Source organism: Micropterus dolomieu, linkage group LG17 (genome assembly GCF_021292245.1).
Source record: "Micropterus dolomieu isolate WLL.071019.BEF.003 ecotype Adirondacks linkage group LG17, ASM2129224v1, whole genome shotgun sequence".
Taxonomy (NCBI): Eukaryota; Metazoa; Chordata; class Actinopteri; order Centrarchiformes; family Centrarchidae; genus Micropterus; species Micropterus dolomieu.
Genome location: NC_060166.1, coordinates 13795411 through 13813852, shown reverse-complemented (window position 1 = coordinate 13813852; position 18442 = coordinate 13795411). Strand labels below are relative to the sequence as shown.

At 38.7% G+C, this 18442-nt stretch overlaps 1 protein-coding gene across 4 annotated transcripts in view; it reads right to left on the bottom strand.

Annotated features, from left to right (window-relative positions):
* b3gat1a (beta-1,3-glucuronyltransferase 1 (glucuronosyltransferase P) a) overlaps window positions 1-18442 on the bottom strand; it is an 81360-nt gene that overhangs the window by 15746 nt on the left and 47172 nt on the right. For 3 of the 4 annotated variants that reach the window (XM_046074678.1, XM_046074677.1, XM_046074680.1), the window contains exons 3-4: window positions 5243-5410; window positions 717-859 (exon numbers count right to left, since the gene is read on the bottom strand). In XM_046074678.1, coding sequence (XP_045930634.1) covers window positions 717-828 — 112 coding nt within the window. In that variant the 5' untranslated portion in view covers window positions 829-859; window positions 5243-5410. The remainder of the gene's footprint in view (window positions 1-716; window positions 860-5242; window positions 5411-18442) is intronic. The other variant, XM_046074679.1, reaches the window with a different exon arrangement.

The window sequence follows — 18442 nt, the reverse complement described above, 5'->3', positions numbered from 1 at the left end:
TTTACGCTGTTGGTTTGTGGTCTCTGGGGGATGATTGGGAGGCTCATGAGTATGTGTATTAATGACTGAGGCTGGTGTACAGCTGATATTACACATGAAGGCAAGATATTCCATGAAGCTTATCAAGTAGACATTTATTATGTCAAATTGCTGATTAAACAAACTCTGAAATTAATTTCCACTGAATTTGAATGAGTAGAATTGAGCAACAAATTTTAAACCTTAATTGAAGGATTGAAGAACTGATCGATCTGCTATTATATACTGCATGCTGTATGTAATATGTGTGGTGGAGTGTCAAGCCAAGAAAAAAATATGGATTGATGGGCCTTGGCATGTGAGTGAATAGGTAGTGAATGCTGTGAAAGGATATTGTTTCATAACATCCTGTACTGCACACATTATCAACATAAGAAAAATGAATGCAGATTAGAAGCAGCTGAACAATGCATTATATTCAACTGACACACTGAAAATACAATATAAAAATAACTCCTAGATGTATGAGTGTGTATATGAGATGGTAGCTTCTAAGTCTTCATGCACATAAACAGTCCACACTGATGAGGTTTACAATGACTGGGCAAGTGTTATTGAGCTCTGATGAAGCTGATGGTCCTGGTTAGTGAGTGCCTCTAAATGAATGGCTGTGTTTAAGTGATTTGAGGACCCACTTCGGGTTTGATATTGCCAGTGGAGTGCAGTGCAGTGCGTACCCTTGCGGATGGCGAGGAGCGGAGCTATAGCACTTTGGTGCCAAACAGTGATGAGCAGAGTCCAGGGTAACACGATCAAAACGATGGCAAGAATATCTCTTCTCTTCGGCATCTCCAGGATTGGTTATTTGGCTCGGCATTACCTGGAGAAAAAAGATGGACGTATTATCATTCTGCACTCTAGAAAACACAGGATTTCAGGTCAAGTCACTTTGAGAACCTTGGAAAAAAAATTTATTTGAGTTGCGCATAACAAACATTTAGACAAATAACCTACAACCAAATTAAAGCAAACACACATGTTGCTAAATCTCAATAACTTGGGAATTGAGGGACACATTCACGTGACCTTAATTGTCATTAACTGCTTCAGAAACACAATGTCAGGCACTGGGAGGACACCCATTTATAAGGAACAAAAGTGTTGTTGAGGAAAGTGGAAAAAAGACCTTCTATGACTCACAAATTGTGTAAGAGTCTAGTCAGAGCTGTTAAAACAAAAGCACCATTACAGCATCCCCATAAAACATTAAGAGTGATGATGGAGCAGGTGATTGTTGTTCAACCTATACAAAAAATTTATAGACATTAAAAATAAAGGTTGTAAAATAAAACTGTAACTCAGTGTTGCACAGACAACGAAGGCAAGGTCAAAGCCACTGGAGGAAGCCATGGAGCTGGGGCTTGTGCCCTCTGCCAACACGATGAGCTCATCGGTGCCATCGCTGAGGACAGGGCAGTGAGTTCAAGCCTAGTGCTGAAAATATTCACCGGCCAAATGGCAGGAAACGATGTCACCAGACTGCAGGTTGACTGTTTGGCAAATGTGCCCTTCCCTCTGAGTCCAGATCATTTGATTCAGCTTTGTATCCCTTGAAAGGTCTTATTATAGCATGAAAGACATTAACTGGAAATTAATAGCATCATAGCATCTACAGAACAAATGAATGTCACTTTCCATAAAATGTCATTTATATATGATTTCACAATTTGATTGAAATGGTTATGAGAAATTGTTGAAAAGCATGCACTTTCATTAAAAACGTTGTGTTCAGTCTATCTAACTGCATTTCCAAACTCACTGACCTCATTTTACATCAGCGCTGTATTACCCTGTATTCTTCTGGTCCTGTCTAAACGGCTTAATGCTACTTTTCATGGCAGACTGCTGCCACCAACTATTACTGATTTCCATTTGATGACTACATACATGATATCATAATAAAACACTAGGGCTAAAGCTACATGTCCCAGGCAGGTCAGCACCCTCACCTGCTGATCATCCAAGTAGAAGACATGGAAATCAATGAAGTAAAGGCTTTCTTATTACAAAGAGTCATTTAAGCTAGAGTAGTGCTAAAAAGAAATGTATATGATACATATTATAAAACTATACCTACCAAATATCTTTTTCTACCCTGATATTGCCATACCGCACCCCACATTTATAATGACACACTATTCATAGCGTGCCATGTTCAAATACTTTATTCCAAGAAGAAACCATAAATATGACAGGTTTCCTTGAAACACATTCATTGTTCTTTCACATTAGATCACTTCCACTTCAACTTCTTCCATACGGAAACATTGGGAAGGATACAAGTTAATGGCATCCAAACAGATTTTTTTGTTTCTTTTTCTGAGAGAAACACAATACAGATTTTAGGGGAGAACAATTCAACTATTCGAGATATGGAGGTAGATATAGTACATTTCTGAACTGGAATGGAAAATAAAGAGCTTTTCTATGTGGATTATGCATTGCTTTTGCACCATATGACTATACAAATGTCCATACTTTTGTTGTGCTTTCCAACCTCACATCACTACGTCAGTGTTGGAGTCAGAGCACTTTCTACAGGATAATGTCATTTAAACACATTTTCTGTACTGCAAATTCTTTTTACATATAGGCCACATACGCATATGGGGTTGCCTACCACTATTTAACATGCTATGGATCCTCTTATTTTGTAGTCTTTTTTTTTCCTTTTTTGTGTAGCCTATAAAAATAAAATATTTGGATTGCAGTTTTATGACTATTGTAGTGCTGGGCAACGGTTAAAAAATGTAACCACGATGAATACTGAATTCTAAAGTAGTGTACTGCGCACCTTTAATTTCAATGTTCTCCCAGTCAAATAGTTTTTAAAAAATCAATAAGGTCAATAAAACCTATACATTTTAGTCTTTGCAGGAGAAGACCATGATCCACTGAATCACACATGATTTTGTATCATCCTGAGCAGTATTAATATCACTACCAGATAATAATATAATATCATTTGTAGTTATAGTACTATGTCCTTGTCTAAAACCTGACTGAATTTGACTTTTTTATTATCAGACAATAAGTATTCAATTACAAGGGATTCAAATACTTTAGCTGTAACAGACAGTCTGGAAATAGCATGATAATTATCCAGGATAGAGGGATCTCCACCTTTTAATGAAGAAAGAACAAATGCTGACTTCCAAGAGCTGGGTATCAAACCACTGCTTAGATTAAGAAAAAAATTTAGGGAATAGGTCTCGCAATTATATCTGTAGCTGTTTTATTTAAACATGGTCTCACTTTGGTCAGCAGACTTTTTTCAGTGAAGACCTGTTGTAGTTTTATAAACTTGAATTGGATGAATGCAGAAAAAATGCAAACTATTTCCAGGGCAAACTTGAGGTGGTAGCTTCACTGTCTTAAACATCTACTGGGACTTTTGAGAGAGTGGCTAAGCCTGTTTTGATATTTATAAATGCTTGTGTAGTATGCTTTTTTTTTTTTTTGATTTACCTTTAAAAGATCAGGAAGAGTATTGGTGTAGTATGTTTGTTTTGGATTGCATTATTATATTTCAGACTCTTATTATTTATATTTATAATTATATTATTATTGTGTCCACTCCCCGTGCTATTCTGCATTGCCACACAGCTCATTTACATTGATTTTAACAATCATAAACCACCTCATCTCTCCCAGATTCTATTTCTCCTCCTTCTTAATGGGCGTCTGGCATTATGTTACCTGTCTAAATGAAGTTATTAACTGATCAGCACAATTAAACAAAGGAGAAAAACAGACATAATGTGAGCACAGGTGTTTAGAGTATTAATTTCAGTTTTCCACATGAGGAAACAAGTCAACACATCACTGTGGGAAAGTGATCCTGCTCCCACTGCTGGGGAAGGTGGCAGTATATTGAGGCTTAACATAATTGTACATGCCAATTATGTTTATTGAGCTCTGTAAATAAATACAACATTAATGCCCAAGCCGTCACGTGAGAACGTGAATGTCACAAACCCTTCACCATAGACATGCTTTCTGCTGATAAATAAATTGGTCCTATAAAGTTTTAAAGTTGTATTTCAGTTAAGAGGTAATTTACAGTGAAGTCTTTGTGGGTGGCTCTGCTTGCATAGCAAAATACTGTATGTTGTACAGAAAATTACATTGCCAACATTGCATGTCCTTGAATGATTTGTTAGGGAATTTTATTGATAAATGCAGTCAAGGCATCCTTTTAAGCCATGTTCTGATGCAAGATAAAGGCAACCGACAGATATACAAGCTTACACAATATGAAAAAAGTAATCAGCGTTTGCACTTAAGCATTTTAGACCTTTTCATCATGACCTGAAATGCCGTTATTTTACACATGCTTATAAATGCTGGAAATGTGAATTATCCTTTTATAGCCTTTAAATATGTCTAAACTATCAGAAGCAAATAGAATAATTTCCAAAGGGAGAAAAACACTTAATTTAAGTAATTTGCCATGCAATCTGCAAAGCACTCAGGGAGCACAAACCCCCACTAATTCTGAATACCCATCTGACAAAATTGCTATTGCTCACTTTTGATGTGAAATGGATTTCTTGACCTAATGAATATACCCGTAGTATTGGGGATTTGTCTCTCTTGGCTTTATAATGGTGGCTTTTAATGGGAGAAAACCTAGAAGAACATTGTCAGTCTAATAAAATATTGGCCCAAGCCAATTTTTTTAATCAAAAAAGGCAGTTTCAACAAGGGGGGAGAAAATACAGACCGCCTTTATTCGACTTGACAGGGATACTCCAACAATTTAGTGTTGCACATCCATAAAGTTGGAGATTAAAATTAGAATGGCCAAAATCGAAGCAGCAGAGCCCAAAATATCATTCTTTAGTCCCTAGCATAGGTCAAGATCCCAACAACCCTGGATCCTATTTTTCCCATCATCCAACTCAGTAGAATCTATTTTAGACCCTCCCTGCCTAGTAAATACCAACATCTTTCAAACACCTCCAGTTTTTAACTTAGGCTTTCTGAAATTTGTAGTCTCTAATCCAAAACAGAGATAATTCTGATGACGTCACTATGATCAGGCTTATTTTTTCAGACTTGACACCTCCAGAGCCACAGACAACATTAGAAAACTGTTATCACCAGTGATATGTAATATCAGTGGAATGCATCTTTAATAACATTGCTTGCATATGGTTAATACAAGCATATGAATGAAAAAAAGGCTTTGGATGCTCACCCACAGTTATAACTGGATCATGGCACCACTGGTGATGCGCAGCTGGGAAGACCACACTGCATACTGGACGTGCTACGTAGTAGTGACATCCTCCATGACACTTCAGCCAACCATTTCCTCTTCTTCTGCCGTGTCTACTCACGCAGACAGGCAACACTGAGTCCAGACCTGTAAAATAAGGACATTTCAGTGAATATGATTCAGTGATGACAGATTGTGAGTGCTTCTCTCTTTATGTTTTCACAGCGTGTACCTTCATGTGCTGCTTCTCTCACTCACACCACCATGAGACATTCAAGGACAGCCAGCCAGGTTTAAACATAGCAGTTTGGACAGGGTCTAAAAACCAAATGCCTCACAGAAATTCTTTGCTATTGACACCTTCATGAGCAGTGTGGCGGTGTGACCTCTCTCCATTTTTTAATATCAGAGACTGGAGCCTGGGCTGTAAACGTAGCTGAGGAAACGTGTGTCAGAATTAAGTAATGAACTCTAATTTGGATGCACATCATTGAGATTCACAAGAGGAATCCCTCCCCTGGTAATATACAACTGCTTGTGCTTTCTCATGTGTGAAATGGTTAATACTGTAAGTATTGATAAGTCATTTTACCTCAGTGACTCCAACTGCACAAAGACTCAGTATTTTCCCTTTTTTTCTCCTTTTTATGCCTAATGTGAAAACTGGAAGAGGGTTAGTCACAACTCCTCTGTTTGCCAAGAGTCTGGGGTGAGGGATGTTACAAAAATAAACTGGCATCATGTCTTATTCAAATACATCTGAGGGAATGCTGCTTCTATGGAGACTTATCCTTCACTCAGCCAGTGATGTCTGCACACAGCACCAGCTCCATAACTGGATGGCTGTATTTTTAGGGACTTTGTAATAGAGAATCATATAAACTGCATACAGTACATTTAGGTTTGGGGGAATAAACAGCAGGAGTCCCAGAATCATTTTACTGAGGCATGCTGTTGTATAAAATGGCAAATTGTCTGTGACCCAGTAATGCAGTAGGGGGTATTTGTGTTTGATGTGCAAAAAATTTCAAACAATCTATTTTCATATTGCTCTGACTCATTGTCCAATTTCTCAAACTGAAGGATCATGCATCTGAGGATTGACATCAGTTGTGTGAAAAAAGGAATGAAAAATGAATATGAGAAATGGTCTTAATGGGTTAGTGCAGCTTCTGCAGTATTTGCTTTTTATGACAGTGACAAGCAAATACTGTAGCAACAAAAAAGAAACTAAACAGCAGCGATAGAAAGGCTTTAAAATTGCTGCCGGGTACTGTCATGGATGCAAACTCGCAATGACAGTGTTGTTGCTCTGATTTCTGTATAACTCCCCTCTTCTACGCATTGTGATGGAGCTAAACAGAAAGAAACACAGTATAGTACAACAACCTGCCAAAATCTCAGACCCTCCAACAGGCCACTGCAGTGTCTCAGTGTTAAACAAATTTTGAAAGAAAATGTTTGGGAAAACAAAACATTGTGTCAGACGCTGCCAGCTGAAGGGAGCTGGAACTCATATGGCTGTTTTACAAAACATGCAGAGCAAAAAATGCTTGTTTTGTGATATGAACGCATTCATTTAAAGTCTTGATTTCTTCTTTGGCACAGAGTTGTTTACACATTTGAGCTGAGGTGGGTCATACAAGATTTACTTTGAGGAATATTTATCTACTTTGCATTTTTAGCATGGCTTTATGGATGGCAATGCCTTTTGGTGTAAATATGACAACTGCCGGACAGATTACCCGTCAAATTTTTTTCATTGATATGAGGATAAGTCCTCCTGACTTTTGTGATCCCCTATCTTTTCCTCCAACACCAGGTTTTAAGAAATGTCTCAGCTGTTGAATGTCATGAAACATGCTGATTTTGTTGATCTCTTCAGGTCAAAATTTTAATAGGACCAATACTACAGCCTCACTTGTACTTTGTGTTTCGTGTTAATTTAGGGTGACCATATTTTTAAACCCCCAATCCGGGACACTAAAGTCTACCACATATTCATACACGTGCACATGTATGCGCTTATGAAGCAACTTAGGAGTTTTTATCAGGATAAGGGACCATTATTTCAGCCCTTAGCACACCTACCGAGCACACCTTTCAACACCATGGATGCCATGAACACAGAATTTTCATTGCTAGTTACTTCACGAAGGAAGCAGTAAGCCTCCTGGAGTGTCACACTTGCCTATGACTCATAGGCTAGCAACCATAGACGGTATCTAGCAGCCTTGACGACACATTGATTGATTGACACACATACAGTCATATCAGTGTTGAATTCAGTGCGTTCAGTGTTTTTATATTGGGTTAGGTAATAATTGGGAACATGATAAATGTAAATGCTAAAAACAAGTACAATATTATAATAATTATTTTAATTGTGATGAAAATTTGTTGCGACTCAGGACACCCAGCTGGAAGCAGGGACAATCTGGGACAAACCGGGACGTCTGGTCACTGTATGCTAATTATCAAATGCTAACACGTTAAACTAATGGTAAAAACTATAGGTGCTAAACATCAGCATGTTAGCATTGTCATTGTGAGCATGTTAGCATGCTAACGTTATTTAGCTCAAGCACTATGTACAGCCTCACAGGACCGTTAACATGTCTAACAATACTGCAGCTTATATTTCACATTGTTTCTAGAGTAGTTTTTAATCAATTTTACTCTGTTTTGTCATGTAAAACTTTCCTCTCTGTTCAGCAGGTGGTTAAATAGTAATAGGCCATACCACCAGGTAACTATGTGAAGATGAACTGGTGGCCTCTGTACAGCACAAACACCCAGGTGGCCTGTTTGTGTCTGTGGCACCTGAACTGTGTGATGTGGCAAGAATACACACCGCAGACTGCAGCAGCCAATAGCAGACAATGAAGCTTGACAGCCTTTCACATCAGCACGAGTTAACCAGCTGTGAAGAGAACACCTGCCGCTGATTAATAAAGAATCACAGCAACAATGCCATGTGTGAAAATTGTTGTACTGATTGTTGAACTAACACCATTACCCCCAAAAGGTGAGGCAGGGGGGTGAAACAATACATCTCTCTTGAGTGTGGAAGAGAAAAAGGGTGGGACAGCATAACAGTGTAATGTTCTCACTTGTTTTAGGACCTCATGTAGTACTACAACAGCTATTTTCTTATTATGATTCTTTTTGCTTTTACCAAACAATTTCTATATTGTTAATGATCTTAACTCATGACTTTAGGGAAGGAGGTTTTATAGAACTGTAAGAAAGTGAATGTTTCTACAGTAGTTCAAATGTGAATTAAATAAAAAAAAGCAATAAAAAAAGGCTCTCAACCATATATTGAATGTAATTTTCTTTATTGTCAAGGAAATAGCTCAGTTGTATGGAACGTCACGTGATTATTATGATTATTATGACTGAAGTTATGGACTTGTGATGAAAACTGGGCAAACTCAATCTGCTGAAGAAGGTCACAAGACGTGATTGAAAGCATGGGGGGAAAGCTAGTGGTTCAGATTTCCAAGGTAAAGAAAGAACGTTCACGCTCAACTTTGTCCCCAAATACTTAGCAAATTCTTCTAATTGGAAGCTGTTTCATGGCTCCATCTCCAAGCTTCTAGAGAAACAAGTTTGTGAAAATAAATGAACATTTAATAAAATAATGTGCTCTATTTATGAGAATATATTTCTATTACATTTTAAAATAATATGTTGAAATTTGTTGAAATTACTATTGTTTGGGCTATAAAAAAAACTTATATAGGCAAAACTTTGATAATTTATTACTCAGTTCCTCTCACAAGAACATTAGAGCCATCAGGTCAGCACTGGAAGGCATAAACATCCTCCCTCTTCCCTCTCTCCATCAGATTTGTAAAGCTGAGTCTTCAAAGACGAAGCGGAGGCAAGTTTCCAAGTTTGTAATCGAGTCTGCCTCTGACTTCTGAGCTCTCTTGGCCCCGACCATCTTCTTTTTCCTGAGGACCAATAATAACATCATCTTTTCCTTGCTTGCTTTGCCGTGGCATCATTTTGATGTACTCTCCAGTAGGCAAGGAAGAGAGGCTCTCTGGAGATAGTGTGTCCTCGTATGTTCAATCGTTCGCTTTCGTTTATGAATTCATTGGCCAACATGGTATAGCCCAGAACAGTTTTCAGGGACATCTGGGGAACCTTAGAAGACAAAGTCACTGCAGTAGATCATTATTGATGAAACTATTGCAGCCCACAAATCCAGCTTCGCCTAGAAGTGTCATTAAAGGTGAATCCCTGGGCATTGATTCAAACAGGCCTAATTGCTTTTGAAGTACAGTAAGCCAGGAGCAGATGATCTGTCTAGGCTTTCTCTGACATTTTGCTTCTCACATACTCTTGTTTTAAATGCACAGAATCATCATAACATCATCACAAGGTTAAAAAATGTAAAGGCATTTGGCTCAGTGACACTGGTAAATTTTGATTTTGATGTTGATTATACTTTTCATTCTCAACGACCTTTAAAGTCAAATTTAACATTCATTTGCTTCTACATACGTTTAATAACTCAATTTTATTTAATAGCTCAATTTCCCATGCAGTATTTTTCTACAAACTAATTAAACTCATTTGCTGGCAGAAGGGGAAGTGATGACACACTGTACAGTGTTGATTTGAGCAGAGTTGGCAACTCACTTTTCAAAATGTGAACGTTTGTTTAAGTTCTCGGAATTAAAACAGGCATATAAAAACTATCAAGGATCTGCATGTGACTTTCCCCTGTTTTAATTATACAAATGGGAAGATCCTTTAGCTCTGCCTTGCTTGTGCTCGCTGTGCTACCATTCATGTTCTATTCTTATATCTTCATATTCATGTTTGGGTTCAACGAAAGGTCGCCTTCACGCTAGTTTTGTGTTACTTATCCCATCAATCCAATTCACACCTGCCATGGAACGAGGCTCTTCAAAATTTGATGAAACAACTGCCTGCATTGAGTCAAGCTAATAATAGCAATACAGGGAAGGCAGCTTCTCTATGAATACTGTGGTTGGCTGTGAGAGGGATAACAGCTACAGTATGTTGTTTATGATCATGTCATATTTTAAAGTTTACCTTAAATAATGCTAATTGGAATTATAACTTATTATAACGAAATGATGCCGTTCTTCAACAGTCCAAGTTGACGAAATCTGATTTTAACTGTATTTCTTTTTCCTAAAGCACTGTGGAAAGTCTGTTTTTATCTCAGGTCCCATTCCCACTGTACTAGTTACAGCAGACACCTTAGCCTCAATGACTGGCTCCAGCCTTCTTGCAGGTCTCTTGGCTTTATTGACAATTTTAATCTGTTTTGGGACCAATTGTCTCTTTTTAAGAAACCGACTTCACCCAACTGAGACCCCCCAAATCGAACTGTGCCCACCGGATTGCTCAATCAATGACTTGATTGTTTTTTTATGTTGTTGTTGCTTATGTTTTATTGTTATTTTTTTAACTTACGGTTTTTATCGTCTATTTTTAGAAATTTTACTCTTTTGAAGCACTTTGTGACCTTGCTTTTTGAAAGGTGCAATATTAAATAAACTGTACTTTACAAGCCCTAACAGATGTGAACCATTACAAAACACGTCAACATTTAATCTGCCAGATTTTCACCACTTGCAGAGCACACCATTTAAGCCAATCGCTGTAAATTAGCCAAAGAAAGTGGCAGCAAGTGCTGTTTCTCATGCTTGATTTAGATGGCTGTTTAATTTTCAGGAAAACTTGAATATCCCATTAGCTGTGAGCATTGGCCCTGATTGATGGCTGCAGTCCATGCCTGGATCAGGCTGCCTCAGCAATGATAAAAGATTTAAGAGCACCTTCAGGCAGGTTCTCCTCTGCTGATAACCGCAGGGGATAGCCTAGCGCAGTCTGCCCTTAACTTATCCTGACTAATTTATAGTTCGGTTCACAGGGCACATTTCCAATGCTGGACCAGGGAGCACGGTACAGACTCTCACAGCTGGCTGAGCCGACTAAAGGAGCCCCGCCGGGATTGCAGAGGCTGCCACTTAGACCTGGACCTGCCATGTTGGGTCAGCACAGCTCAACTCAGATCAGAATGGAGTCAAGGGAGATGTCATCTTGCGGAGACCACAGGGAGAAACGGGACTAATAACAGCGCTGTGTCCTCATTATCACAGCAAGACACTGTACCTGATAATAAGTAGATTAAGCTAGCCTGATTCTGTCCAAAGGTAACAAAACCTGTCTACAATCACCTCTGTAGCTCACTAATTAGCATTATATGTCTTGTAAACCACATAGAGTGTAAATGTTATGTGGAGTATGTGCAGGACTAATTCTTGGCTGGGAGCAGTAACTTCCCTAAGTCTGCGGCTGTTGCCTGGCAACTCATGCCAGCCAAGAAAAAAAACTTGTCATTTCCAAAGTTTGTCACAGCAGTTTTATATCATGTTATTTAGCTTTAGTGGTGCTGGTAGGCAGATACTGTTACAGCCAAACAAGCTGTATTTATGCTAAGATAAGCTAACCACTGCCTTATCTAGCTCTACTCCAGCAAGCATATAATAAATAATATTTGTGTCTAATTTCTTCCTATGACTTCATTGTATTTAGAATTAATACATTAAAATGAATGATGCTCTTAAATAACACTGACCAAAAATGTTATTTTCAGGGTGAAATTACTTTTTCTTTTCTTTTTTTCAGGCATTGACTGGTCACCAAAGCTACTTGTTTATGAGTATTTTTTCCTGTAACAACAAGGAAATAAATAACATATTTATGGTTGAGATGTTTTCTCACTCAGATCTGGTAATAGTGTAAATTAGAAAATGCCGTTGTTTCCTGCCATCAACATGGCAAGCAACATCAATCATGAAGCAGAGGCTTTTGTTAAAAATGACACTAAATCAATACATTACAACCTTTGGAGAGCATCCAGGAATGATTCACGAATGTGGACTTCAACAGTTCCTAACAGTAAAGGGGACAGCACAGCATTTATCTCATTAAAATCGGTTTTGGTGTACAGGGCATTGATTTCAGCTGCATGTGGCATGTCTCCCACTGTGAACAGGCTTATTATGCCTCAGCATAAGGTCAAAGGTTGGCAGGGGGAGCTCCCAGATTCATTAGCTAATTAAAGCCTGCTTCCTGAGTGGAGGTTTAGGTGTTCGAGTCTCTGCTGCATCTTCTAGCTCTCAGACTTCAACATGCTAGCTCTACTGAGCTTTGAGTTCCTTAATGAGGCTTAGACCATGGATTTCTCTGATGAAAGATTCCCCAGCGCCAAAGGACCTCAATTATATACCCTTGTGGAGGGAAAATATATGTTATCATAAATCTGATCACCGCTAATTAAACTTAGGGGATTTGATCCAATGCAGTGACAGTATAGCTGAGAGTTTTGAAATAATTGGGGTAAATATAGAGGGAAAATGGAAAATGACATGTTAAGACTTTCCTTGAGGAGGTTTGACAATGGATCAGAATTCTTGGTCATCTGATGGAATTTGCAAATTCAAATCACAGCCAAACACATTTTATATTATTCATGAGAACTATTTAATACTTTAATCCTGATCAGCATCAGCCATGAAGAAGGAAAGTTGAGATTTGAAATTTATGACTGATAGTATGAAGAATGACATATGGGGGCACCAGTACCGGCACCCATGTGGGAGAGGCAAGCCAATGGGGAAAAGGGAGAGAAGCTCTGTGACCAACATGAGGAAACTGGGTGGCTCTAAGGTGCCAAGTGTGTGTAGCAGTGTAGCGTTGCTGCATGTGTGAATTTGAATCAGGGAAGTGCTGGAGGACAGCATGCGTGCTCAGCAAAACTTACCCCAGGATAAGAAAAGGTTAAATATGGATATGTCTGATGTAGAGGCAGATGAACTTGGCACATAACAATTATGGACTCAACGCAGCTGCCAGTTTGCTCATGTCCATCTCTGGTGTTTTCTTAATTACATCATTAGTCAGAGTGTTGGTATATGTGGTGTCCCTCTATGACAGGCTGTCATTAGCTTTGAACCTGCCAGTAAAACACCACCCCCAGGAGACAGCTAATTTGTGGTGGAGACTAATTTAATAGCTTTGGTAATTAGCAGATACATCATTATTATTATTATTTCCCATGCTTACTGCACGTGTGAGTCATTCCATTTGCTAATGCCGTTTGTGTATTTTATGAACACTATGATATCCTAAAAGCTCATTAATGTCGTTAATGATAATGTATTTGTGTGTATTTTGACACACTAGGGGCTGTAGTCCTAGCACTGTGAATAAAATTGACATGCAATTGTAACTAAAAATACAATTTTCTTACATGTCAGTATCAAAAATACCTGATCTTTCTAATGCAATACATCCCATTGTACTCTATATGGAAATAATTCTTAGCAGCAGTCTTAACATGCTAATCATTCCACATCATTATTTCAAATTCTAGCACATATGCACCACTTTCACACAAGTGGTATTTCTTGAATACCACCATAAAAGCACTGACATTTAAAGATCTCTGGTAAAATGTCAGATAAGTGATGATGTTGAATGCAGGTCTAATGAAGTAGTAAGTCAGCATAGTTTCCAGCTCAATGTAAAACAAGGCATCTTTGACATTTCAACCCAAGCCTTCATAATCTGCTCTTTGCTGCCCTTTCAAATCATTGCTTATCATTTTCTATTATTATTTGTCCTTCTACTTTGCTTGTATGTGTCTATGCACAGTCACATTCAAAGAGCACCCGGGGGCACAGAAAGATGAAACCAACAGTACAGTGTTGATACAGCGACTGTGTGTCTGCTGATGCTACATGACAGAGGTGTCACTGACTCAACGGAGGAATGCGTTTGCTGAGATAAAGAGAACGGTGGTGACTGATGGCATGTCTTGTCACCAAATCCATAGGCGATATTCAGCATATTATAGGCTACTGTGTCATATAATGATAATAGTAATGACTTAAAATACACCAAAATCAAATCCCAAAAGTAACTTTAAACACCTTCATTACCAGACCAAACTAGACATTTTCAAACAAAAGTACAGTGAAGCTGTCCTTAGCCATACCTGTAAACTTTGGGATTTGAATATTTTTTTCAGTTTGCACGTATCGCATGTTTTCTTCTTGTTTTATTGGTGGCAGCAGTTGACTTCCCATCACTATAACAGCTAATGTCCTACATAGGCTACTGCCACCTGCTTTACCAGAGAGGAATGTAGCAAACATTTCAAATACGCACAGCGTTTTTTATCTATATATATAGGTTAAAAATATGGGAGAAATACGGGAAAATATTTAATATTTAACAGGTTCTCTCCAAAGTTAACAACATCGGCCTAACAGCACCTCTAAATCTGATTAATTAACATGTCATATTGTTTGTTAAATCTGTACAAGAATTGAAACTTAAAAAGTTGTGGTTTTATTTTTATGCTGTACGCAGTTAGTTTTACTACAGGAAGCAGTGACTTAGGCTCTCTATAGTTCCACACATAACCACTGAAAAACCAGCCAGATGAGGGTTTCCTATGTTTGTGCCAAGCTAATTGGCTGCCTGTAGCATTATATTTACCAGACAGACATGAGAGAGCTATCAGTCTTCTCACGTAACTCTTGACAAGAAAGCAAATAAGAGTATTTTCAAAAATGTTAAATTATTCCTATTATGAGCATTTATTAATTCAAGCAACTATTAAGTTGCAACTATTAAGTTGCTTGAATTAACTTTTAGCAGGCAGAAACAATTTTCAGTTTTCACACTATGTACTCTATCTCTCCTCCTTGCCCTATATTGTTATGTTCCATCGACAACTATCATTATGACGTTCCCTTTAGTTTTGACGCATAAAAGGTGAGTCATTTCTGCATTGCCTAGTCCTGTGCCCATATGTGACACAGACACACACATACACCCTAACACAGTCACACACCAAAGGCAACTTGAATTTCCTCCCTCCTAATAGAGATCAATAGCCTGTAGGCTGGAGGAAACCCTACTGTATCCGTCACTGGACTGAACCACAGGACCCTGATGATAGGGTGGCTGAAGAAAAGCTGGGTCAGCTCAGTATCTATAATGAGCACCCTCGGGGGTTGCTGCATTATACGTGGAAATGGCTCCAATTAGGCCATCCAGCTGTAAAGTCCACAGGGTGGGAGGTTGGACAGTAACAAAGTTAGCGGGGAGTTTATGGATGGGACTGAGGCACTGTTATCCGAGCTTTGTACTGGGTGCGTGCTTAACCAAGTCTGCTGATTGCACAAATCAAGGCCTATTTTTTAACTCCAGTTTAAAGGCCCAGATCATTCCAGATTAAATCCTCCAAGCAGTTTCCCATGTTAAAAGCAATGTCAATGCACATTACATTTGAATAACATCTCAATCCCCCTGCAGATTGTCATAATTATCATATCGTCAGCCTTAAGTGAAGCGTCGTTCTTTCACAAAACATTTATCACTTCCTCTGCACCAAAATGCAGATCACATTTAGATTTCTAGGTTGGTAAATAATGAATCTGACGTGCTTTTATGGCCTCTCAGAGGTGACACATCGTCATAAGTTTGATGAATATGTCCCTGAAGTTTCACCGACCCTCTGGCCCTTTGACCTTTATCGCAGCACAAGGATTTCTAATTGGATGGATGGAGTATAAACATTTAGCAAGATGAAAGGTCATTGGCTTAACGCATCCATTTTATTTATTTGTTGTTGTGTAATAATGTCAAATGTTGAATTATGCACCTTGGTCTTTGACAGCGTCTGGCTATATTTTCAATATGTTTCTGAAAAGTTTGATTCACAGTGTTCATTGGTCAATGTCTTTGCTCATTATCATGCAAAATATTAAAAACTGTCTTTTTCTTTTTTTTACTGATGTTGTAAATGCGAACAAACCTACAATTCTTTATTTTTCAGATGCTGTCAGTCTTTATAACATAAAATTTCTTATGATGAATATGTTTGCAGAGACGAAATAAGATCTCAAATGTGATAAATCATCCTAGGAACAAAGCCAACATTGTGGTGACAGCGTTTCAACAAAAGAATCATATCCTCTTTTGAAAATTTGCAGAACAGACCTTTAATGTGGTTTTGAGTAGGATGTGCTTTCCTTGCCTTTCTCATGCTTACTTTCTGTCTCGAGCATTTGGAGATGCCAGCGGGCAGAGAAATGAACCTTTTTCACTCTAATGCTGTAGCAATGTGGAATAACCTCTGGTTGAGAATCAGTGAGGATTTCAGTGTCAGTTTGCTTTGTCATGGTTCAGAACATTCAAATGTCGCATCAGCCTTTTAATCATGTTCTTTGATAAAATCAGAGACGACAACAACTATTAATCTTCTTCTATTCAGTTGTTCATTTGTGTGCTTACTTCTTTGCTTGTGCATCCACACACAATCAGCAGACACTGAAATATGAATTTTACATAACTAGATAATAATGATGCATCTCAGTAGTGGGTTTATGGAACATTTTCAAAATTACACTGATTGGACGCAGCAGGAGGGGCACCACCTTTACGGGCCAAAACAAGGTGTTACTGATTGGCCTAGGGGCCCGACATTTGGTGGATGACATATTCACTGCTGCCTGGAATAGAAAGGAAGCAACACTGTTACTATAATTTAGCATCACAAACGTTGGCCTCAATTTTTGTTTTACATGTTGTTTGGTCAGGCTCAAAAGACATTTTTTCTTGCATAGTCAATGTTCTTTTATGTGCAATAGATCATTGAAGAGTTCTCCCCTCACATGATACACAGACTTTTCCCACTCCTGACTGAAAAACACCGGAAAACCTCAACAGAAAAATAAGAAGGTGTCATTAGACGTTCTGACTTTGACAACGGAGGCCAGGGTCTGGTTTCACAAAGACCTAACTAATACTTTTCAACCCTTGCACAAAGCTGTCTAGTTCTTGACCAGTGGCGGCTGGCCAATAGAGGGCCGCTGGTAGAGTAGGGACAGCTGATGTTGTTGACAATGATGAATGCGGAACTAGAGACATGGGCTTTCAGTAAATTTCAGTAAACAAATTCAGTAACATTTCTTTTTCAAAATCCATTTTAGAGGAGAACTTTGGTGGAGAAACTACATGTCAAAGAGCTTGGCCCAGATCCACCTGCCATCAAAATCAGTCAACAGGCTAGAGAGAAAGGTAAAACGTACATGCAAGGCTTCTCCCGCAATTGGTACAATAGAAAAGCTTGGCTAGCTGGATGCAATCATGTAAATGCCATATTTTGCTTGCCCTGCTTGCTTTTTAAAACGGCGGGGACGGATACAACATAGACTATTACAGGATTACACGAAACATTTATCATGGAAGATTAAGAAACATGAGTGTACGAGCGCACATATGGATAATACGGTGAAGCTAGCCATGCTAGGCAGAGTTAACATCGCTTCACAACTGGCCACACAGGATTGGGGTGAGGAAACACAATGAAGAGGTGGATAAGAACAGGCACGTTTTATCAAAGATAATTGTGTTAAATTCTGCAGGGCCTTTGAGCTGTCCTTGTGCAGCCACAATGAGACCAAATACTTTGACAACCCTGGCGTTTTCAGTGGATCTTGTTGCCTCCCTGGACAGTGTGTTGGAGAATATCTTGCTATCCAGGCAGATGAGACAACTGACATTTCCACCCACTGCCAGCTGGTGCTTGTGCTACGGTACATCGACAAGGAGAACAACAGCGGTTGGCTTACAGAGGTAAGCTGTATAGTTTATAGGCAGCTTTGAAGTGTAAAGATGTGGCATTAAATAATTTCTGACTATTTCACAGAACACTGGTATCCTGCGGTTTGTGTTAAATTGTATTGGGACGGTTACTGAAACTAACTGGATATGGCACAGCCCCACCTAAAATATTTTTCTCCAGCCACCACTGTTCTTGACTAAATAGAATATTTTTTCTTGAATTCTGGGTAAATCAAAACTTTTTTTCAAACTACAAAAACATGGCTGACCAAGCAGCTACATCAGGTGGCTTGGCTCCCTTCGCTCCTGGGGAAAATGTTTTCTGGAAAGATTCGACAGGGACATATCACTGTGAAACTTCATCTGTAACAATCCAAAAAAATTCAGTACAGAGGTGAAATCCTGTGGCTTCTTAATGTGGCAGGGCTCAGTATTTCTGTTAACTCTGTCAGTCAGGCTCGGGATAGTTTCTGACTGACTGGC